The sequence below is a fragment of the Labrus mixtus genome, chromosome 2 (assembly GCF_963584025.1).
Source record: "Labrus mixtus chromosome 2, fLabMix1.1, whole genome shotgun sequence".
In the NCBI taxonomy this organism is placed as follows: Eukaryota; Metazoa; Chordata; class Actinopteri; order Labriformes; family Labridae; genus Labrus; species Labrus mixtus.
The window spans coordinates 20681758-20707770 of NC_083613.1; the positions used below are offsets into that span (position 1 = coordinate 20681758).

General features: G+C 39.6%; 1 protein-coding gene across 2 annotated transcripts in view; it reads right to left on the reverse strand.

The window, feature by feature from the left end:
- Nucleotides 1–26013, reverse strand: part of LOC132988226 (protein sidekick-1-like) — a 197227-nt gene that overhangs the window by 101822 nt on the left and 69392 nt on the right. For both annotated transcript variants that reach the window (XM_061055498.1, XM_061055489.1), the window contains exons 3-4: nt 23595–23701; nt 22758–22905 (exon numbers count right to left, since the gene is read on the reverse strand). In XM_061055498.1, the coding sequence (XP_060911481.1) occupies nt 22758–22905; nt 23595–23701 (255 nt within the window). The remainder of the gene's footprint in view (nt 1–22757; nt 22906–23594; nt 23702–26013) is intronic.

The following is a 26013-nucleotide window of genomic DNA, read 5'->3' on the forward strand; positions in this document are numbered from 1 at the left end:
GTCTAACACTTGCCCATTCTGCAAACTAAAGAACACAAAGCACTTAAGCTGATTTGAATCAATACAACAAAAATGTGTACCAACGACTTTGCAAACGATACAGACTTATGATCACAAATGTTACTGTCTTGAAGCCAAATCCAAACACATACTGTAAAAGGATTGACTGTCTTTGCAACATGCTGCAATAGAATAAATTAAAATTTACCCCAGCAGTTAAACCCACTACAGCTGTTTGATTAGATCATTCCATCCTTTTAATGCCTACTTCAGATTCAGGCTGTAAGCCAAACCCTTACAATCTGCATGCTGCCATCAACAAATTGAACCCAATCAATGTGATCTGTCAGTATGACCTTACCGCTCAGAGATTGCTTTGATTCTGCACTTAAGAACTTCATTGTTCTTTACTGAACTGTACTGTTAATCCAGAGACCAGGTAAAAAGTTATCTGTATCTGTAATACATGAAGACAGGAACTACTGATTAAACAAAAAATTGCTTGAGTAGGGAAGAGGTTTGAGGAAAACATGGGGCAGCCTGACACACCTACAGACACACGCTCTCACACACACACGCTCTCACACACACACACACACACACACACACACACACACACACACACACACACACACACACACACACACACACACACACACAGCCAGGACTCCGCAGGTCTGATTTTATTCAGTGTGATTTCCCAGGAGGACATCCACAAGAGCTGGAGCCTCAACCCCAACACTGAAACTATATTTGTGTCATGGTATGTACTCCGGTGTGTGTGTGTGTGTGTGTGTGTGTGTGTGTGTGTGTACATTCAACTGTATCTCACTGCCTGAAAGAGAGGCTTTTAAGAAATCTTTCTGCTGCTCTCTCACCTATTTTACAGTGAAGATAGTTTCTGCATCCTCATCAAAGTCTACAATGCAATTTATTACCGTCAAGTTAATTTAGTGCACTGACCAGCCTTCCTTTATCACATATGTTGATTAATAGACAGTGAAGGCATGCCTCTCTGCTTGACCATAACGTTTGAGGGAGGAGAGAGCCTGGGAGGTGCAAAATGATTGACATTCAAAATCAAAGGAGAGAATAACTTCTGGATGTTGAGTCAAAGGGGTTCTTGTAGATTAGTTTCTTATTTTCACATTCTATTTTAAATACTATTTACATGCGAAAGACTGGCGCTTGCTTACAGACTTCCTTTAAAATACCAATATGTTGAGATTTAAAGGTCTTCTGCTTGGTTCACATAAAGCCCTTTTAGCGACAATTTCATATCAAAACGTAACACAGAGCGAGAGAAATGAAGTTTGCCAATTACAAGTCAGCCAACAGAGATTAGAGGACCTCAAGTTGTGTGAGTTTCCCTTGTAAAAAATAATAAAATGTCTCTTATTTGTTCTGAATAGCAGGAGGATGGTTAAACAATCTCATTCAAAAAATGCAGTATAGTAAGACAAACCCTCAGGCATTCAAATAGACACACATATGAGCTGCTTACATGTGTATTTCATTTAGACTGGATAACAATGTAGAAGATTTAATATAACATAAATTCAACATGCAATTTTCTGCTCACTTTTACTTCTACATTTAATTAAACTCGACAAAATTGTTCTGGATTTTAATTAAAGACAAGCTCAATTGTTAAACTGTTCATGAATGTGTGTGTGTGTGTAGGGGGGGAGCATTTAATCCACAGGGGGAGTTAGGAAATTAAAATACAGTGATCAACCTTTTCCTATTCCCTTCTCCTTCTCCTTTCAAATAATAAAAACAGGCCCTTTCAAAGCCCATGGTTCCATTCTCTTTCCGATTACAATCTATGCAATTCTTTTGTGGTTTTGTCCAATTTTCTTTGAATTTTTCTCCTTCGAGCTTTTCCTCGATCTCACTATCTGTCCCTCTCACTCCACATCACGGTCCTTCCTTCCTTACCTCCCCCCATCTTCTCCCCCTCCATAGCTCGTTTCAATCAAATCACCAAGCCAAATTGCTCTTTCATTAATGGCCTGGCCTTGGGAATCATTTAATAAACACTCATGGGTGTCCTCACTGCAAGACTGACAGCAAAAACACACACATACAAGTGTGCCAGGGGCTAATTAGCACACACATGTCGCCGGCCAGGGGACGAGTGAGTGAGGCAGCTCATGAATGAGCATGTTTTTTCTTATATTTAAGTGCGTGTAAGAGTGTTTGTGTGCGAATCCGGAGACTGCCTCTCCTGCCAAGAGAGCCCACCTCTGCCCGCCTGCCTGCCCTCGAAATCTGTGATAGGCAGCGAGCCACCATCTTGAAGCACTCTGCGTCTGACACCCACAAGCCTCAGGTGGAGGAGTGTGGCGGCAGTGCAGACGGAGAGCTCCTCCACTGTAAACCGAGTCCAGGCAGCACGCTCTTTTGGCATCCCCAAATCAAGTGGCTGCCAGACACCCACACATTACACTCTATACATAACACATACCTTCTCGCACAGGCACTCACACAGTTGGAAGCATTCACTGCTCCTTGCGGCCGTTTTAACCGGATATTTGTTTTGGTGTTTGAATTCAGCACACACACGACTCTCTGTTGAAATGATTGATAGGTAACACATGCAGGTTCATACCAGCTGAATGCTGCATTATATGTGTGTCTGTGGACCGTTATAAATTCTGCATTAACTTTTGTTATTGCAAACTTTACACCAGGTTTACCGTAGGTATTCAAATGTTTTAAGCATCCCGGTCTCAAAATTGCCTGTCAGCATGAGTTGTGGTGTGGCGTTCTCTATCCCAAAGTAATTGGTAACTATAAAACTCTGCTGCAGAGGGAGCTTTGTTTAAAATGCAGAGAGGAGGTAGGAATATGCTGTACATTATTCATCAACATGCACCGCCTTCATAGGTGTTGTCTTTTTTTCTGTCTTGTGTTTATCTGCAATACTGCAAGCAAAGGTTGATATTAAAAAGAGGAAAGTCTGCTACTGTAGAAGCACTGGCACAACAAGTCATTCTAAGTAATAAAGGCTTTTGGTTTCCTTTTGGTTTTCTTTGGATTTTCTATTTAATTTCATTGATTTACAGGCCCTTAACTTGGAGGGGAATTATTTTGGGGCTGGTTTTTAAATTTTGAAACAAATACAGTACAAACCTATCCTCGTAACTTTTTTGTTGACTATGAAGATAAATATGCAAGTCATCAATAAAGAACAACATTTCTGTTGAGTTTGAATGCAGTGACTCAGTGTAAACACAAAGCTCCCAGTGACAGATGTTTTTTTTGAACTGGTTTTAAAGATGCAATCTTCTAGACTGAAGATAATGCCTGACAGCTACTTGCCGTTGTGATGCTTTGGGGCAAATTGGGTTTAAGTAGAATTTGGAAGTCTTAGATGATGTAGAGTTTGGACGCATATTTTTTAAATAACAGTAGCCTATATAGTGAGAAAAAAAGAGGAATGATCCAAACAGTGAACTGAAGAAAAAAAAACACAATGAGGAGAACTTTGCCAATATCCTCCAACAGTTTTTTTATGTAGTTTGGAAAATATGACAGATCTGTTTTTGTAATGAGATTAAACAGTCTAATTGAGTTAAGACTGAGAACTGGACCGCTGCCAGGGGCTCTTGACATTCTGCTGCCAGGAGCGTGACAGTGACTGCTTTAGTGATTTTCCATGCATAGTTTAAATTGAACTATTGTTAACACAGCCTGGGGTTGGAGATTTATTTTACTGTATGAGCTGAATATTCTTTAATCCTCAGGCTCAGTCAAAATGCAATGCTTGGAAAAAATTATCTTTCAAAAACATTTGTTCAAGTTTGTGATTGCTAAAGAGGAGAAACGGCTTAGAGCTAAATTGAGATTTTGACTTTGGCTGAAATTAAAATGTCATTGTTATAACAGTGAGGTTTGTTCAGTGTGGAAACCAAAGGATAAGGTTTTATTTTAAATTAGGCAAAAGAAAGTCCAGTAAGATATGAAGATTCTGTTCTTCCACCACAGAAGTAAATCATGCTATCAATCGATACCATCTACTCAACTGCTCAGATGTTATAAGAGTGTCCACTCTAAACTAGACGGTAGCCACATCATCAGTACTCAAAACAGATGATTAAAACCTGCTGTATATGAATATGACAGATCTTTTGAAAAGCATACTAACTTCAACATTGAAACTGTCCAGTTGCTGAACAGATTATCTTCCATGTCTAAGTCTTTAGCCTCGGATAAATGGATCATATGTTGAATTACAGCATATTTTGTGATCCTTTATAGTATATGCCCAATGCTGTATTTGGAACTATTAGAGCTGCTGCACGAGCAGCGTGGTATGGCAGTCCCACAACATGAATCTTAACTGGCAATTCTGTCGCGGGACCCATAAGAACCACCTTACAATTATTTCCAAACTTGATGTAAATAAATTATGCTACACCACTTTCAGGGGTAAAAAACAGACTTGTTAAAACATCTGGTCAGCCCACTTCTGAGATGTGTGGACCACAATGGTTTGAATTTTATTAACTGCAGAGAAGGGGACAGATTGTGGAGAGCGCAGAAAAAGGAGAAAGTAGGATTATTATTATTATTATTATTATATAAAGTTTGTAATTTTATGGTCCCAATGATACTCAGTATGTAATTTGCAAAGATGTGCTAGTTTAGTGACCAAGCTACAGGAGTTTTTTTTTATATATAGGAAGCCGAAGGAATCGTGGTCAAAGAACTGTAGTTGTAAAGCTATAATATGGACTTCTCTGTGGAGATTGAGTTCCAACATCTTTTCAGAAAAGGCTACAAAAGTGCTCATCCCCTTCACCTCCACTCACCTGTGTGAGTGCAGGTTTTTACATGTTGACAGTACTCAAAACAAGTACCGCCCAAGGTTGTAGGAGCAAGATGTATATTTTCTTTCAACAGCCCATGCACCAACCGGCTCATCAAAGGCGCAGACTCATTGTTCCCACTGGATTGAAGTTCGAGAGGGCAATATTGGCAATTGGTTTATTGCTGAAAGCATGTATGAAAATGATTTACGCACAATGTTCAGACAATTATATTAAACCAGTGGTGCGCAAAGAGCACTATAATGGTTTTGTTTGGTGTCTGACAGACATCGATGTTTTTAAAAATGATTAATCTGGAGTTTGATGTTCTGAAATAGACCTTGCAATGCATGATTTGGGTTGGTCAATTTTTGAGATGGTGTTGGACGGAATTTGAGCATTGATTGTTCAATAATTTTAGATTATAGCATCCGACAATTTAAGTATTAATGCAAAAAAAAGTTGGACTGATTGCATTTGAGATCTAAAAAAAAGACACAATTGAATTTCAAATGATGTTTAAAAAAGAACGATCCTTGAAATATTCAACATGTTGAAAAGGAAAGACAAAGATGTTTTAAAAAGAAGGGCGGATGAAGATGAACGGTTAAAACAAAAGATGTTAAAAATGTATTGTTAAAGCCCTTTTTGTTTGACTTTTTTTTCAAGCATAGACGTGCTGTCTTACACTTCTCATTACTAGGTTTTACGTTTTTTTTTTTGTCCATGTAGCCTGAAGTAACTTGACAAAACCAGACATTTAAAGTTGAACTTGCAATCACAATCTGCAAATCTTCATATACTCAGCAGTTGTGGCAAGAGCTAACTGAAAATCTAATGTCAAAGCCAAATAAGCTACTACAAAGTCCTTCACTGCTGCAGGCTTTTCACTAGATTTTAGGTTCTGGCTGCAAGGATTTGTGCACATTCAGTGACAAAAGCACCGGTGAAGTCGAGCATTGATGTTGATACAGCCTGGCTTGCAGACTGTCGCAATTCCTCCCAAAGGTGTTCGATGGGGCTTAGGTCAGGGCTCTCTGCACGCGAGTTGTCCTTCACCAAATTTTCGAAAAACCTTTCCTATGCAGACTTCACGTTATGTTCAGTGGCACTGTCAACGTCAAAAAAGAAAACTGCATTTCTGTTGTCACAAAGTCGGAGGCACACTGTTATCTAAAATATTACTTTGTGCTGTAGCATCAGGTTTTCTCACTTTCCAGGGCTTCCCTTGAGGATCAGAGTCAAGGTGCCTCTGCTGAACCTAAAAGAAGCCGTTGTAAATATCAGAAGGTAGAGCAGAGTGGTTAGAGTCGACTACAGGCTTCATGCATCTGTGGTTGCTTGAGTCAACTGCTGTCCAGAGTCAAAGTTATTTAAGGACACAATTGTTGGAAATAAAAATGAAAGTAAGAAGAATACAGCCTTCACTGTGGCTGTGAATCAGTAAGAACCTTTCGATCGATGATGTAGCATGACACAGGGCTTACAGGTCAATCATATCCAAAATTGGATATAATAGAGTGAGTCTATCTACATTAAAGAATGGCATCAACGTATTAGAACAGACCATCATATAAACAAAATCAAATAAAACAAATATGGGAAGTAATTATTTTAGTGATAAAATCATTATTTTTATATATAATAGGAGTTTAAAGTGCATTTTCATTCAGCAGAGTCCATGTACCAGCATCTATCATCATGGCAGTACTTTTTGTCCAGTCTAAGCAAAAGAATATAAATCTGTTTGTATAATATTCATTAGAAAAGTATTTCTAACTCCACTCTCATGTCAAAATTGTATTTCAATATCTGTTGACACCTAATAAATAACTTATCACCCAATCTAATGTTATTTTCTCTTAGTTCTGCATGGTTAGTCATGCTAACTTCTCCACTCAATAAAGCTGATCATGCATAGTGGCTGCACATAAGACCAATAAAGTGAGAGGAAAAGTCAAATAAAAAGGAAGATGGTAAAGGTTAAGAGTAAAAAAAAGAAAAGCGCTAATGTGTTTGTGAGAGATTTTAACAGAGCCTTCACTTACTTAGAAAACATTTCCCTACCTCCTACCTTTCCCCACACTCTGCAGCTCAGTGACTTCTAACACAGTGCCTAAATTGCAGACTGGCTTCCTCAATCACCTTTACAGTTCCTTCAAACGGTCAAACAGACACAGAAAGAAACTTTTCTGTGGTACGTTCAGTGGCTTGGCAAGTTGCCACAGCTCATAAATCCTCCATTAAAAACACACACGTACACAGGGTGAAGCACGAGCATGCCAACACACACACACACACACACACACACACACACATAGACGAGTAAGGTGTGCACACAAAGCCTTGGGCCTGCTGTTGGAAAGTGATTGGTGTGTGTGTGTGTGTGTGTGTGTGTGTGTGTGTGTGTGTGTGTGTGTGTGTGTGTGTGTGTGTGTGTGTGTGTGTGTGTGTGTTTATATGCAAGAGTTAGGAAGGGCTGCTGGACAGACTGCGTTTGTTTAATGTCCCCTGGCATGGCCCAAGGGACAGCCAGAGAGAAGTGGAAAGGCACCGGTACAGGAAAGGAAAGCAGAGCGGGGCAAGATTGAGGTGAAGGCAGGAAGGGAGCGAGGACAGAGGGATGAAGCCAGATGCTAGCTGAGAGTTTTCTGCTCCTCTCTGTTTGTTCAGCTACAAGAGCTGCATCACTAACTTCCTTTACATCTGCCCGTCATTTTGCCATACACACACACACATACTGTACAGGGGTTATTCCATTGCAATCACGAAGAAAAACATTTTCTTTTATGGCAGAAATATCTTTCACAGCAGGTCGTAGAACAAATCTACAGTACAGGAATACATTTTTATAACAAGGAGGCTGGACTGATGGTAACGACTTGATGTGCGCCTTTGTGAGTGTATGTGCAGCTCAGTGACTGTTGTAGTCCCATTAGGCGGATGGATCTCTAGACGAATGACGATTATCCTAATTAGCACTAATTACGTCTGCTTCCAATTAACCACACAACTGGCTCCTTCTTCTCTCACTGTCTTTTCTCCATCTTGTGCTCTCACTCCCTCCGTCTTTTTTTCTCAGCCAGAGAAACGCACCTCATTCAGAGAGTCTCCCAGCTGCTTAGCTAAAAAAGAGCAGCTGAACAGAGAGGCTGTGATTTCACACTCAAAAATGAGCCCTTGTTTTCTAATTCACATTCATGTGACTGTTTGAACCTTAAAGAAATACTCTGACTCAAGATGCTAGGATTGAATTTTCTTGTACAATTCAGAATTCAAAGCGTGGCTCTAGTTGCAGGCAGTCGTGAAGTAGTCAGTGTTTTAGGGTGGATGTGGTAGGGAGAGCAACCAATGAGAAATTAGGGATTCGCTTCGCATTTCATGATGTACCCTTTAACGGAGCATATTTTTCGATTATCATTTTCTGTAGTTAGAGGTGAATATGTTACCTCTTCACATAAAAAGGGGATTTTTTTGGGGTATTGCGTTCCACTTCCTCACTGCTGTAATCGAGAAAGCAGATTGGCCTTATGTCGTCCCTCTGAACTGTGGTCCCCAGTCACCCCTAGTGGATGCTCTAGTCCCAAAAGCTCTGCCAAAGCTGGGTTGGGTCAGGCCTTCTTTAAAGGGAGGGGGGCAAGATTTTAAATAACTTTAAACATCAGGCAGGCATCAGACTAAAAAGGAAGTTGAGAAAATAATATTTCTTCCGGCTATTACAGTGATGTTAATCCCTTGGCTTTGTATCTAGTACATGTGCTTTTGTAAGTGAGTACACAGGCTTGAGTGTAGTGACACTGGCTTGTGACCAGGTTGTAATACAACAAATCTGATACAAAGAGCTTTGCAATGGATTAGGAACACTGGTGCCTGCTGCATTTAAAATGATTCAGGTTAAACGTAACATAGTCAAGGTCCTGTGATGTTTTAGAAAAAAAAAAAAACACTCACACATTTCTATGTAGATGTAGACAAATTGCCTTCTGTAGCTATAAAGGTCAGTAATAATGCTATGAGGTAAACAAGCACAATGTTGCTGCTTTATCATCACCGTCTGTAAATGAGTCAGTCAACATTGTGATAGGAAACAATACAAAAAATATGATTCCGCCAACAGGAGAAAAACATTTTTTTTAACCTACATATCCTGTAATAAACACACACAAACCTGATTTTAATAGATATGTTCGTACATGAAGAAAGCCAGCAACTAAACTGTCAGTGAATGCATTTCCCACATTTACCTTTTCTTTTCACAAAGCAGAACATATTGCAGCCTGTTTTTTTTTTTTTTTTTTAATATTAATCTGGTAAAACATAACCTTTCATTCACATATAAGTTATTCTAAATAAAGGTTGAGTAAATATTAGCAAGAAAAGGCCAGCATGAATGTTTGCATGCTTCTTTTGGTGAGATCGCCCATCACTCAAACCCAATGTAGACTTCTTTTTGGATGCATGTTTACATTTATGCAATAAAAAAGAAAATCTACATCAAAAAGAAAAATAAGAACATTTCTGAAAAAGCTTTTTGTCATTTTCAATGGCCACAAAAATTGCACTTGCTTTTTGTGATAACAAGTGGAAATGTAAACTCAACGTCATGCTATAAAAGGTTCCAGAATTGCTGTGTGCCACCTGCTTAGCATAAACACAACTTCCGCTCCAACTCCACCCACTTCAGTCAGAGCAGGTTTGTTCAGAGCCCATACCAAAGAGACCCCAGAGCAAAATGCTGACATGAATAACACTCTGAATGCTTGTTTTGCACGAGATTAGAGGCTGAAGTGTGTGTGTACAGTGTGTCTCAGCAGTAGTTGTACAGTATGTGTACTGATGTGCCTGTGTGAGTGTGACTCGGTCGCGTCTACTGTGTAATTATCTGGTGGGCCAAGGTGATAATGACTCAATCTATAGAAAACCTGTAGCACGACCTTGCAGTAAAGAAAAGCTAAGAAAGGTCAATAGAAATAAATAAAAATAGATTTCTTCAGTGGGGGTGGATAGCTAAGTGCAACAACTAAAAACAGAGTACATTGGGTCACCGGCACGCCTTCACACTGTGTGGTTGTGAACACGTTCATTGCTAGACACAAAGCCCCAAATCATAAACACAAAACTCCCAAGTGAGTAAACAAGGAGGGAGGATGCAGCATAGAAAGAGAGCAGGAAGTTCTAAAATCGCGCCTTTGGATATCTGTGAGAGAAAGAAAACCCGTGACCTTCATCCTATTGATGCAGCTCTCTGATCTTGAGGGCGTCATCCTGTGGCTCTGATTTTGAATAATCAGAATTCTTTCTGCCTTTCCGTTTGTGAGATTCTGAAGATGTGTGTATGAAGAAATTCAAAGACATATATCACAAGTGGGAGGCAAGCAAAAAACAATGCATATAATCTCCTGAGACATATTTTTACAAGCAATTTTCTAAATTAGTTTAGTGGTCTCTTCTGTCCCTCCTGTGCTAACAGAACGTCAAACTAAACCTCTATCAGTCACTCCTCACAGCATCGCGTCGTCTCTCTTTCTCTTGCTCTCATTCATTCTCCCTTATACTTTCTCTGCCTCCCATCAATAGGTTAAGAACTCTTCCCAATGTGAGTGTGATTGTACTGTATGTGCGTGTCTGTGTGTGTGTGTGTGTGTGTGTTTGTGTGTGTAAAGTCTGGTCAGTTATGGATGTGTGTGTGGCAGGTCATTTAAAGAGGGATTAGTGGACACACACACACACAAACACACACACACACACACACACACACACAAAAGGTTTCAGGTGGTAGTGGAATAGTTCAGACTCTGAAGGGGGAATAATGATTCCTGAGATGACACAGGCTACAGGCAGGGAGAAAGAAACGTTGAGACAGAAAGAGGATGAAGGAGAAGTGGAGAAAGAGGAAAAGTGGCAAATCAGACGTTTAAAAAAGACACGACACCTTTCAAAGATAAACATCCGGGGAATTAATCTTCAGCACGAGTTAACACACACACACACACACACACACACACACACACACACACACACACACACACACACACACACACACACACACACACACACACACACACACACACACACACACACGCGCGCGCACACAGTCAAACACTTCTCTTGCTCTCTCTGTTTTTTGTCAGTCTTTGAGTCATTAGTTCAGACAGACTCACCAGCTCTCTGGGAGACAGAAATAGATGAACACAGTATGACTAAACCCAGAACCCACTGGCTTACACATGTGGATACAAACACATGATAATTCAAAGTCTAGATGCAGGAAGATGCTCTATGTACAGTTTGTATTGGCATGAAATCACAGCCTGCTCTCATTAACAAGACTATCTGTTTGCATTCTTGTTTGACTCAATGTCATGTCATGCACAGACTTCTCAAAGCATGAAATAAATGGATAACTTTGTTGCCTCTTGCTAAATCCAAACTTTTTAAATGCTTACACGCTGATTTCTATAGCAAGGGAAAAGTGTCCCATGTTCATCATCTTACTCTACTGTAGGCTGTTTGCATTCTGAACAGCCCCATTACCTAAAATTAGGACATAGTGTATAATGTAATTAATGAAAACGTTGAAACCCAATATTTGATTGAAAACGGCACAAAGTCAATATACTGAAACGAAACTGAAACATTGAATTCGTTTTGGATAATGATAAACCCAATTGGAATTTGATCCCAACTTATTTAAAAAATTTCGGGACAGAGTCATGTTTACCTTTATGTTCTGATCGTACTGCACTTAAGCTCTTATCAGCAATATTCTGAGACTGATGATAACTGTATTAGTATTATTGGAGTTAGATCTTTAAAGACGGTGTTTGACGTATGTAAATATCAATGTGATGTTGATGTGATACTAATCATTAAGGGTTTACCCTAAATCATTATCAAACACACACAGAGATTAAATCAATCCACGGAAAACTTTGGTGCAGTCACGTTACATCTAATTATCCAACTGTCAACCTGAGATTACCAAAGGATTACCAAAATCAGTTGTGACCATGAATGTCTGTACAATAATCCATATCAACTATAAAGACCTTGTAATAATTATCCTAATTTTCTACCTCCCAATGACACATGAGGAAAGTTTAGGGACTACCAAAAAACAATAGAATTGATTGCCTTTGAAATCATTAGTAACTTTACACAATTTTGTACTAAAACACCTCGTAGATGTTTGGATATCTCACATATGTGTAGCCCGACTTAATTCAAGGACTAACTTTATCAGTAGGAATCAACTTTTTGTGCCATGAATGATAAAAGGACTGTCCACTAAATTCATGGAAATCTATCAAATAGTTTTGGTGAAATTATTGTTCCAACCAAAGAGTCAATTCTGCCTGTTGTAAAGTAAGCAACTAGCATAAAATAAAAACACAATAACCCGATGTGGATGAATAGATTTTGGACAACATGATATATTACAGCCTGCATTCACTTTTGATGTAAGGCCGAATGAGATGAGCAACAATGAGGATTCAGCTTGGCAGTTTCCTGCAGGAGGTGAAAGAAATCTTATACGGCTGCTGTGAATGCCAACACTGCACCCTGATAGTGCCAGCCAGCCTCTGTGCAGCAGAGTGCAAGGCAAACTTCAGAGTGAGTTATGATGGTGCTGCGACATAAATCTGAACTCACTGCTGAACTGCATACATCCACTGTACGAGAGCCATTGTGAATTCAGCCACACTACTGTGGTAATGTGTGCCATCATGTATGTTTATGTCTGGATGACATTCTAATATCAGGGTCAGGGGTCTTTGAGATTGTAAACCCTGTCATAATAAGGCTTTTGTCAGTCCATAAAACATTCATTTACTGCAGCAGAAACTCTAAAAACTAAGATTAGTTCAGGAAATTCAAAATATGTTTAAGGAAAAATATGTTATAGTCTCATATTTTGCAACTGTGATGCAATCCTCTGTATAGCACTCCTGCAGTTTAGTGAGCTTTTTGTTTCTCCTCCGCCTCCTCCACCGCCTCTCTCCTCCTCCTCCTCCTCCTCCTCCTCCCCCCCCCCCCCCCCCCTCTTGCGGCTTGTCTCCCTCCCTTGAGTGTGTGAGGCAGAGTAAGCCTCTGTCATTCAGGAGAGTCATTAAGTACAGCCTCAGAGTTAATGTCTTTTCTACTTTAAAATAAAAACTTTTCTTTTTACCTTTGTTGTTCGAGACATGTGACTGGAAGAAGACGGCAAACGGAGCACTGGTACAAGTAAGGGATGTAAGTAAAGGACAGATGAGAGGAGTCTCAGAATCACCTGATATGGCCCAGAAAACGTGGAGTTAGTTATCTCAGCAAAAAAACACACAACCAATAACTGAGAGCTGGGGTTTTTCAGTTAATGGTGCTATCACTATGTGCCAAATGAAGGAGAGACAAAGGAATTATTGAAACTTTTCACCTTGTGTTGAGTATGTGGGTCTACTTATAGCCTACAGACTTGGAAAACACATCAACAGTTTCAAACAAAGCTACAACAAATTGCTTTAGGCAGAATAATGAATATTCATAGTCCGATTGTAAGCCCTAAAGTGCTGTCTTCATAATGCAATTCTATCCCACTCCACCTTGACAATGAATAATATTACCAATGCAATGTAATTAAAGCAACCCCCCCCTTCCCCGTCTCCCTTTGCCACATGTGTAGTAGCTCCCCCACTCCCCATGCAGTACAGTGATGGCATTAAAAATTAAAGAAGTCATCTGATTTCTTTACTGCAAAATTCATGCACTTTAGTGCTGTTGTGGAAGAAGGCGCTTCTGGCCATTCTTTAAGAAGCATGTCTTTTTCAAGCACATGTATGAGCAGAGACACTGGACTACTGACACTGACATTTTTCCGGGAGTCATGCAGGTGGCAGGATTCCTGTGGGATTCCTGCGGGATGGGAATGGATTTCAATTCTTATCGCGAAATTGGGAAGGGGCAGGGAAAAAAAGGCAAAAGGATCGGACAGGAGCGAGAATCCGAATAGACTAGTTTTATATGCACACACAAATGAATGAATAAAGGCTTTTATTTCTATCAGCTTTGGGGTCTGTTTGCTGGTTAAACATGCATGACGTATGTCGTATGTGTGTGACTGCACATGTTCGCTTGCGGGCTGCAGCCATCAGATATATCAAATAACAATGGATTCAGAGTAAGCAGGTATAACTGATGGGAGAAAGGCAGAGTTGCAGCAATAAGTTAAAAACAATGACCCATCAGTTCAATTGACAGAGCTTTAAGTTCAAGAAGGAAGTTGAATTTGTGTATTGCTGTGATTTGTTTAAAAAAGGTGTTCACTTTTGTGTTTCAATGCCATGATGTTTGAAAAGGAAATACACCAGACATGAGACGTGCTTGCAGAGCTGGTGAGGTAGAAAAGCAGTGGATAATCACTGATTTTGTTAAACGCAAGTGGCCAATTGTAGAATGTCAAACAGCAATAAAGAAATAAAAAATCAGAAGCAGGATAGGAAGGGGATGTGTGTGGGATGGGACGAGTATGAAAAACCACTCCAATGTCAGCCTGTAAGGAGATGTAGACATATGTTGTTAAGAGGCAATGGACCAGTTCGAAATGTGAGGTTACAAAATCTCTCCAGTGACACAGTTTTGTTATGAGGAGTGGTAATTTCAACTGATTGCATTATGCATGTCTGCATGTAAAGACACAACTACACTCAAACAGACAAGTCAATGTTTTAAAAACTTAAATAAATTAAAGATTTATCCCAACACTCCATTGTGGGATTAAATGAGCGGCGTCAACACACACTGTGCTCTTCTGTGAAAAATCTTTGCCGTGAGGTGAAGGAAACATCTGATGATTCCAACAGCACAAAAAGCGTTGAAAGTGCCAAGTCAAACAGCAAGTGACAACACATGGAACAGAACGAAGAAAGAAAACATTTACTAAAAAATAACCTTTGGGCGCCGGAAATAAATAAAATAAATAATTGTGAAAGTTGGATTAGTTTGAACATTTTTGCAAGCAGCCCTGTTTTTTTGCTGGGGTCTTCTGTTTACACACCTCTGTGGGGCTCAAGTGAGCATCAACAGAAAGGCTTCTTAGATTACATAAAACTGTTGTCTGTCTGACCTAGCTTACCTATCTCTTAAAACTAAAGCCCGCCGTAGGCTGTACATCTGATTTGTGGCGGAACATAAGCTCACACTGGTACAACAGAATTGTTTAAGGCAGTTTTTTCTTACCACTGTAACTTTTGCTGCTTTGCTAAAGTGCTCATGATGGATAGGCCGGATCTTTGTAATATAGCAATAAGTAAGGTCTTTCACCTGCTTTTTGTAACATAACAATGAGTAAGGTCTTTTTACCTGCTCTTTTGTAATGTTAACAGACAAAGAGTAAGGTATTTTACCTGCTTCTTGTAAAGTGTCTCGAGATAACACTTGTTATGAGTTGACGCTATACAAATAAAAATTGATTGATTGATTGATTGATTGATTTCGACGCACGACCAAAACTCACGATTTATGTGCTCACACCGTGCGCAATGTCTGTCCGGAAATTGTCATTAGAGTTTCCTTTGTAAATTCCCACAGACAGAGGTTGAAGTCAGTATTACTGTAGGCTTATGTATATTTCAGTTTTCACATACGCACTGCTCAAAAACAAACAGTGGCAAAACCGCTCACTCACACCACACATACATACACAGCATTAAAAATGACTACACGCTAACTAGCAGCTAAATCATAACTAATAAGAAGACACATTAAACAGGCACACTTGCACACCTGCTGTTGCCATGGAGCTTTCAGACGCTGTCTGCCACTTTGTGCAGGGACAGGGGCAGGAGGGGAGAGGGAGGGGAGGTAAATTGGAAAATAATACCAGGTTCAGACAGGCAGTCAAATACAGTTCTCGTTGCTGTATATTCTATCATTTGTGCTCTCTATAAAATCAATGACACAGCGTGATATCTTTTAGCCAATGCCCTTCCCTGCCATTAGTGTCAGAGAAGCAATTAACTGAAACACAACACTTTTATTTGGCTTATGTACAGTAGACATTTCCTATTGTACCTTTTTTTTTTTATAAATCAACAACCTGTAATGACTATAATTAATCCTGACAGCCTTATTTGAGCTGTCAAGTTCAAAACAAAGGTGTTATCTTTTTAAATAGGAAAGTAGCATGGGTCCCTAAAGGAAAATAGCCCGAACTCTTTTGATGACGTTTTTTTCCAAGGGAATTGTGTACGTAATGGAAGGCATACAGCAGGCATCATATACTGGCACAAATTACACAGTGAATGAGGATTACATGGGTATGTTCTGCCAAGCAAGGCAGACTGCTGAATTTGGCCAGTTCATCGAGTAGATTGCTCTGCGAGAACAAGGCTGATTTACGAAATATTACCACAATGGAATTACTTCATGACCATACATACCAACATACTATGAATAATGTCAATAAGTTATGAAATCAGTTCTCTAATTGTGCTGTCGATGTCAGGAGAAAATAACGTTTGGTTTTGGATGTAATTTGACTCCAACTTTGTTGACTTATTGTACCAGATGACCTTTTACAGATGATACGTTTGCTTATGTGTTATTGATCATTGAGACTGTCCAGCAAAAAGGCAAAACAGCATTAGTTGTTCACTTGTCTTCTCAGGGGTTGTAGCAGAAAGGAATCTGATCTGTTCTCAATAACAGCTCTTAAAATCTGCTGAGCTGCACAAGGGTTTCAACACCTTATGTTTCATGTTTCACAGTGTTTACATTGTATAAGAGAGGGGCAGAAAACAGATGCTAGTGGGTACATTAAAACAGATGCTTAAAGGTACCCTATAATTTAACCGAAGGTTTCTGTATGAGACACTGAAAATGCGTGATAAATTCAAGCAGCATCTTCTGATGTTGAAAAATGAAGCTATGCAGAAGTGCTAAAAACCTGCAGTTTCATGAGTGTCCACTTGAGGCTGGCTGTAGAAGCCCCGAAGTCACATACGCACACATCCAAAAATGCCCGTTTTTTCAGCAGAAATAAACATGTTTAGAGCCCGGTTAAAAAAAAAACTGTTGTCTTCATATAGCTTATTTTCACAGGAACACACTGTATGGGGGGTGAATTGTTTTAATATCTCTCTCTCTATCTATGTTTTAATTTGTGAAGAGGTATTGTGTTGGAATCATACACTGAAATTAGCAAATAAAATAAACATGAATGAATGAATGAATTTTATAAAGGATAAGAGTTATTCTTTATACAGTATGTGGCTGACCTGAGTGACGGGCCAATGCAGTGTAGCTGTTTGTCAGGAGGCTTAAGACATGCCTCAGCTTCTGTTCTTTGCCTGGTGTTTCTTTTAGGTGTTTATTTTACAGTCCAAGAATAAAGTTCATATTCAAATTTGACTTTCACATGGGAAAAACTCGTAGTTTTCCATTCCTTGACGTGACTCAAATATGATAATACTGTAGTCATTTTAACCCAAATCGTGTTTCCTTATATCTAGCTAAGTAAGCCTAAATAAAGCGATACTGAGGCACTGACATCACCACAGAATTGTGTGTCATCCTGCTAAAAAGGCAATGATATCAGTGAAACCTGTGGGCTTTTCTAAGAAATGCATAATGGACTAATGCTTGCCATTTGATCAAATCAAATCAGAACTGGAGAGGATACTTTTTGATATGGCTCGCTTTTACATTAATAATGCAATTAGAAGAATACATTATGCAGAAAAAACGGTAAATCTAGTCCATCCAGCCAGACACTAAATTGAGTTAATTCTGAACTGTTGACTCAGTCTGCATGAAAAATGCTTGCATATGTAGAAAACCACCTGCAGTGATTAAAAAGAGCCCAAACCTGGGTACTATAATTGTCGTCTAAGCTGGTATACACACACACAAGATTCTGGATGTTAAATCAAAACATCAATATATCCAATTTAAAAAAAAAAAAAGAAGCTACGATAGAAGTTATATGACGATAGAAGCTACGCTATAAGTCATACATAATATTTGAGTCAGTTCATCCAGTTTAAAGTCATGAAATCCCTCACATGGAAAGCAATACAGGATTGAAGAATACAAATAAATACTAAAAAAAAAAAAAAAAAAAATTGCTCCTCTTAGTGCAGCCATATTGACTTAAAATCCTACATGTCTGGGATGTTTTTGTAATCCCAAAAGTTAGTAAACCATATTGAGAAGAGAGTCACATACAGTATCTAAGCTTCTGGTTGCTCCAGAGATTAAGTTCCAGACACAACGGATTCACATGAGCTTAAACTCTTTACTCCATATTCATTTCCTGCAACTTTTCTTTGAGTCTTCTACAGCCTCTCTCTCAGTCACTTTGATCCTCCCCTTTGGCTGCCGTGAGAAACCGAGTCATTATGAACCGCAGCAGAGCGGTCGCTGTGGATGGGAGACCTTTCAAATGGCCGGTTGTTGTTGTTTTTTTTTTTGTTTTTTTTTTAACATGTGGTGAGATCTGAGTCCTCACAGCCTTTGAGTCTCCTTCCAAATGATGCTTCCTTTCTCTTGATCTTTCAGTCAGTCTAATACACACACATGCATATGCACACTCCTTCACAGACACAAACACACACAACATCTGCTTGCAAAGTTCAGGCAGTGAGGAAGTTCCTTCTGTTCAGACAAAGTCAGTGTGTGTGTGTGTGCGTGTGTGTGTGTGTGTGTGTGTGTGTGTGTGTGTGTGTGTGTGTGTGTGTGTGTGTATGAGACTGAGGCAGATTAATGAAACTCTCTCTCTGTTAAAGTGCTGTTTGACAAATTAAAATAAATGAATTTCTACACACACACACACACACTCTCTCTCATACACACACATCCACACCATATGGCTGCTTTGGCCAGGTCTATGAAGACAAGTATTTCCCATAATGCCCGGACCTAACATTGACCACCTGTGACACCAGCACTGTCTACAACACCCCTCTCCTCTGCAAAATATTCACTGTCTTCTCTGCCATGCTGCTGCATAGATCACAGCCTTTATTTGATCAATCTGGGCTCCCTGTGTCCCTGATGGAAGAAGGAGGCAGAGTTCTAATTCTCCTCATCCTGGCTGTCCTCTCGAAGCTGCTGGCTACCAGAGTCATTTCAGGTCCATCTGTTACGGGCCTCAGAGCTAATTAAAAGTAGCTTGTGTTTCTCAACCTGGGCTGTAGGTGAGAGCCCAAAATATATATCAGCCTCAGCCCATGAGCTATCCAGGTGTAGTTTTGGACAGCATGTCTTCCTGATTCATTTTTCTAACCGTCTGAAGGTCTTACAGAGCTTGACATGTGCCCAGCTCTATAAAAACATACACAGTATATTTGGAAAGGTGAAGGTGAAGGGAGAGATAAAGATTTTATCGAATGGATGAAGAGGAGGGGCATCCAATTTGAAAGATGGCCGACTAGTGTGGACAGGGGGCAGGGAATGAGAGTTCCTTTAGAGTTAAGAGGAGTGGGAAGTGACCGCTTGTAGGTTCTCTTCTAGGAAAATAATCTGAGGTCTGAGGAGTTTGGAAAAGTCCATGCACAGGCGCGACGTGTGTGTGGGAAAGGAATAGAGTCGGCTGAGGGGGGCGAGCAAGCGGCCGTAAATTGAGCGTGTCTGGAGACGAAGAGAGACAGACAGCAAGATGGGGCTGGGGACTGTGGGAGCAATGCACACCCGATCAATAAACTTCATAAACAACACCATCAGCTGGGTCATCAAGAAGACAGCCTAACGCCAGGTGCCATCTGGGCCCCGTCTCACTGGACTGCGGGATTAGCCAGTGCTAACTCGCGCACAAACAAAAACACTTACACACACCGTTACACACGTAGGAGCTGCGCAAATATTCAGCGCTCTGGCTCTGATACGCACGAGTTGACAAAATGTTTGGAGCCAGGTAGACGCAAACTGAGATTGGCCTGGAGAGGCAGATTGTGTGTGTTTGAGCGTGTGTGAGTGTATTAGTTTGTGTGTGTGTGTGTGTGTGTGTGTGTGTGTGTGTGTGTACACAGCAGCAGTTAAACAATTTATTCAGTAACAGAAGTTTATGGAAACTGTGGCAGTATATCCTGTAGCATGATAATGGCCATAAAAAAACAGACAGAGCGAGAGAAGGAGAGCAAATGGTGATAACAGAGCAATATAAAGAATCATTTAGAGGAGTGAGAGATGGAGCAGAGAGGTGAGAAGGGGAAAGCAAGAGGAGGACATGTCTTGAAGTGACAAGAGGGGAGCTGTGAAGAAAGGTGTAAATTAGTATTTTCTGAGTGTTCAAAAAAGTGTTAGGCATGAATCTTCATCACACTGTGAATGTGGGGTGCAAGCAAATCAGAATATTTCATCTCACAATGCAGAGATAAAACACTTCATGCAGATCATATTCATATTTGAAAATGATGTAGTAGATTCACTATTCATAGTCATATTACAGGTTAAAATTACTGTGAAAAGAGCTTTTAGAGATGAAATCAAATGGCTCTATATGTATGTTTATCTATCTACTAATATTGTTGAGATTATTTTGACTTCACAAAAGTTAAAACCATAATCAGATGTTGCAAGTCTGAGAAGCAGCTGTCATTTCTATCTTGTTGCCATGGATATTGGTGCAGATGCAAAAGCAATGAATTTGAGATAAACCCCAATCAGAGAGATAATAACACAATTAAATCAACTGGATCAAAGTATTTCGAAGGGTTGACAGAAAGTACCATGCACTTTCATTTTTAAGTGCACTTCATGTTGTCATTAAACTTGTGTTAATATGTTTCAAACTAAAAAAAAAAAACACTTCTGCAGCGCTAGCCAATGTAGTATGTAAAGTTTTGCTATAGAATAATGATATAATAAATAACTTTTCAGACTTTCTATAGACCTGCAGATAAAATATGAGGTAACAAACACTGTATTTGCAGCTATATGGAAGTCTTTGGCTGTTTTTATTGATTCTCTGACTGTTTCTAACATTGATTTTTATCGAGATATGACTTACATGGAGGTCATCAGGTATTCAGTAGTTCTTCATTGTTGAGAATAACAGCAGAGGCATATTAAGGATCCTACAACTTAAAACACTTCAATTCAGGTCCTCAGAGATCCTAGAAATACATTAGATATTTGAATCCCAGAGCTTTGGTTAAAGGCGTTATTGTGAACTGCACCATAGGGCAATTGTCATTCAAACTCTCATCACAGCTTTGCAGCCATATCGATTCTGTAACATCTGCATCGATACATGTATTTGCAAGGAGCACATGACGATATATTGCCGTATTGATTTTTGGAGCACAGCCCTACAGTACATAGGCGACATTCATAGGTCACAGGTCACAGCTTCATCCATGTCGTGATCAGGAGGACAAAGCTCTCTGCTCTGCTTACCTGCCGTAACGTATCAGCATATGACTATCTGTCAAAAAATATTGTGTCCTAAATGCTCTGCTAACCTCCTGCTGCAACTATAACATCAGACATTAATCTACAATCTATGCAACCGCCTCGGCCTTAACGCAACATTCATTATGTGTATTGAACATTTTTAATATCAATTGCTTTTTTGATCTTTTGCTGAACTCGTGTGGCTTTGGTTATATATTTTTATCTGAGAGTGAACTTTCACTTGGACTCCTCAGGATCACGAAGACCACTTGAAAATGTTTCAAAGAATGATCCAATGTTATTTAGTGACTGATAAGAAGACACTAAACCAAATTCTAAACAATTAATTTGTTGTATTACGAGTCTTCATTTTACAGTGGCTTCTGTATATTTTGTAATTGGTAGTTTTAGTTTTTATTTGTGGTGTGTTACATTACAAAGGGCTGTGTGTGAGCTGTGTTGGTGATGCTCCGACAATAAACACTTTCAATGCAGGCAGTGTCTTGAGCAGCAAAATAATTGTAGTCTAGTACCATTAAGCTGCTCTCAAAGACGCCACATTACAGGAGAGGTCAATTTAGATGTGCATTCAATTTAAATACTTGATGAGAATCGTCAACAACAGAACAAAAGAAAAAAAGCAGCTTTTCTAACCTAACTCCACAAAGCTTTTTCAGAGGCACTTCCAGCTTTTGGCTGTCATTAAGGGAGTAAAAAATTGCTGTCGAACCGTTTACTTGTACAGCAAGGCCACTGAAAATGCCACTAAACAATACGCAGGGGAGCAGTTGGTGCTCTTTATGTGGGATAAGTTATCTCAGGGTGTGAGAGCAGGGTAATAAAATCAGTGAAGGTCTTTATCTCAACAACTACTTTCCTTGTTGACTAGACAAAAACAGGTAGAATTTCTAAAATAATTTAACACTCTGTTTCAAGCTGCATATAATTCTGTAAAACCTTTCACAACAAACCTATATCTCAATGATTCCATTATTAACTCACTGCATGAACATTTTTCAACATACCGACGCTGAGAGTATAATCCTAGCAGCTACTAAATAATATGCAAATTACAGGCGTTTTCAAAAGGAGCAAGACAACAGCATTAAACAAAGGAGTGTGAAATAGAGCTTACACATCCAGGGACCCTAAGATCTCTGCTGTAAAATTTATAAAAAAGAACATCTCCCTTCAAATTGCTTAATAACCTTGTAGATTAGACAAGGGAAAAAGATTGGGTTCATTGAAAACTCCATTTTATCCCCTCTCTATAATAGCTGAAGTCTATTGTACGGATGTCTAATGAAAAGGGTCAGTTATCTAAATGGGTTATTATTCATAACAATTGCTTTGCAAGGATTAAATAGAACTTGTGCGTCCAGATCATGTTAATTAATAACCCACAGAGGGATAATAACTGTAAACTGTACATTTTAATTTTATCTCAAGCTATGTTTTGTACTACTTAGTACAAGTGAGGGTACATGACTCACTAATATAAGTTACAATGCATAACCATGGCAGTTGGCTGAAGAAAGAAAGAGACTCAGAATGAAAAGAGACACCTACATTAGGTTGTTGGGGATTATCTTGTTTCCATCTTTATACCATGTGACCAGGGGTCGAGGGAAGGAGGCGAGGGGAGGCTGGCTGATGACGGCTGCTCGGCCCTGAGTCACCGTCTTCCTCTGCTCATCAGTGGAAAAGATCCCCAAAACTGGAGGAGGAGGAGGAGGAGGAGGGAGGTATGAAAAACATCAATACAAACGTATTCAACTAGATTAAGTCAGGCAGAATATAAAGGCAAGCAATTGAAATCTGTAATGCTGAAATGTCAGCAATAAGGTGTTTTACACAAGAAAGTGGCACAACAAAACTCATCCCTGTCCTCATGAATTATATGGTTTGGAAGCCTGTTCACACTGTCAGCACACTCACAGGGGGAGTTGGTGGAAAAACTGTAGCTGGCAACCTAATTACCAACACAGTGCTTATTCATGACAGCGCTAGTCAGTCTTACAAATTCTTTGAGCTTCTTTCTATTTCACCTGTTCCCATTGATTGGTCAACTGTGCCCATTTATGCCAATGGTATGCAGAAAATAACCCTGTCATTGTAAGTGCATTCACTTGTTTGTTTAAACATTTCAGTGTTTAAATGCTTCAAACACATTACTAGAGAATGTTATAGTTCAACAGAAAATTGTGTCAGAGAATTAGTTTTCTTCCATTTTGAAGATTTTAATTTGTTCTTTTCAGGGCAACAATATTTATAAGAATATTTATAACAGACCATGTGTGGGCATTTGGATGCAAACAGATTACTTATTTATGTAGAAGTTACAGCTGGTTCAAAATTAAAAAAAACACTTTCTATCAACAAAAAGGGAGACACTTGTGTACTTACAGGCCACCTGCACCTCTGCCCTCCTGTGTATGACTGCTCCCATCCTGTTCCTCACCATACACTGATACAGTCCAGCATCAGTCCTCTTCAGAGACGGCAAAGACAATCTAAAGATCAACACACGTGTAAAAAAAAAAAAGAAAAAAGAAAGGCATGGTGATGAGGGCTGGCCTTATCTGTGAGCTGTAAAGAAACCCCATTAAAAGGGAAAATACAGTATTAGCAGTTGTATTTGGAGAACAATGAGACAGAAGGGAAAGAGGTCGGGAGGTCTGTTATGCCATATGTATACCCTCTTGTGTACTTCTCCAAATGACCTTTATGTGAGAAAGCATCGGGCTGAGGTTTTCAAAGTTCCCCAACAAACAGAAGGGAAGGTGGAGAGGTGCATATGTGCAGAAAGTGTGTGTGTAAATGTTTGTGCATGAGAATGTTTTTCGACTGTGTGCCTGTTGTTTTCTCTCTGAGAGGGGTTGTTAATGGGGCTTTAATGGACTGTGCTTCACTAATGGGAAGCTTGGCATAGAATCTAGGTTGGTGCTGTGTTGGATAAACACATAAATGCATGCACATTACACACACATGTACACGACTATATTACACACAAACCAAATAGACACAGTAAAACTGGACATCGCTTTGGGGCTCATTATGAATACCAGGACAGCCAAGTATTTAACTCCCAGGCTGTCTTTGGATGCTGCCAACACACACACACACACACACACACACACACACACACACACACACACACACACACACACACACACACACACACACACACACACACACACACACACACACACACACACACACACACACACACACACACACACACACACACACACGCACTTTCATTACACACACTCTTTTCCATTTGAATCATGAATGACACATTACACAGCAGCTCTGATCCTGAAGCAGATTTGGAAACTGGACACTTTCTAACACAGCATCTCTCTCCCCCCCTGTCTGTTCCCTTTTGCTTTTTTTAAAATAGCGTGTGTTGAAGATGTCACTGCATGTTTTTGTAATCCCACCCAGTTTTCATTTATTTTCCCCACTAAACACTTAGTTCAATGTTGACAGGTCCAAATCAGAGCAATCATTCCTGAGTAATTTCTCTGACACAGTTTCACCCAAGCATGTAATGTTAAATTCCCTGTGTGATTCGAGATAAGAACCATTTCAGGCTGACAAGTTTTACCGTACGACAAGCTGGATACATTTCTACAATGTATTACGTTGTCATGAATACATGAATAGAATGAATACAAGGCTGGAGACAAATGAATTCACATTAAGCCGACCATTTCTTCATACGTGATAAGATGGAAACTAGACATACTGTGTAAGTATCCCATGAGTCATTCGCAGTTTGCCAAGAAATAGAGGGCACAATTTTCACTAGTCTGTAGTCTGTGCAGAATGAGAAAGCAGGGGGAGCATGTTGCTACAATTTAACCAGTAATTAAGCATCATTAAATAAGCAAAGCTTGGCTTCGAAAGGGCAATCTTTGTGGAAAAAAACTTAATTTTACTGCCAAAAATGTAATACAGTTTTGAAGGAGATGCAGTGGCCTTGTCAACAGCATTCCTGAAAACAAAGCAAATGTAGCCTCTATCTTGTATTTTAAGTCGAGCTTGTCAAGGTTTTTTTCATTACACTTCATTAAGTGCTTGAAAGTGACAGGCTGCTGAAGCTGAAGTGACACTTCAGCTTCAGCAGCCTTCCGCTGATATACTTAAACTTGACTTATTTTTCACTGTCCAGTGCATTAAACTGTATCCATAAAACAGGATTCTCGAAATGAATCTCCTGAATGTGATAAACGTTGAATTTCTGTACTGGCCAGGCTTGTGTTTGCTTATGCGGAAATTATACACACTTCATTTCTACAACACATTCTTTCAAGCCACACAAAATGAACAGAACAAGCATCAACTCTTCCATTAGCTGCTCCACCTGGCTACATTACAGTTACTGTGGAAAATAAATAATGCAGATGGTCACACACATTCACACACCCTGCCAATTCAGTTCAGTCTTGGCATCACCAAACTGGAGTAGCCAGTGTGCACAGAGCAGTCCAGAGCTGCACAACGCCGCCTGCCTTGAACAAAGGCTGCACACTGAATGCTGGTCCAACCTCTTCCTCTGTCAGTGTGCAAACCTTCCCAAGATTCTCCCCATTTCTGAATGATGTGATTTTTTTTCCCCCACATCTGCAGTTTTGCAAGAGAGGGATTGCTAAGCTCTTAACAAGAAAAGAGAGAGAAGCTCAGACATATTGATTGGTTCTCCTTTGCCCAGACCATATACATATTTATGATGGTAATGTAATTATTAATCTCACTTAGGCTCAACTGTCTAAATGTTCTGACCTTTTCTAAACACACTTTATCACCAATGGCTAGT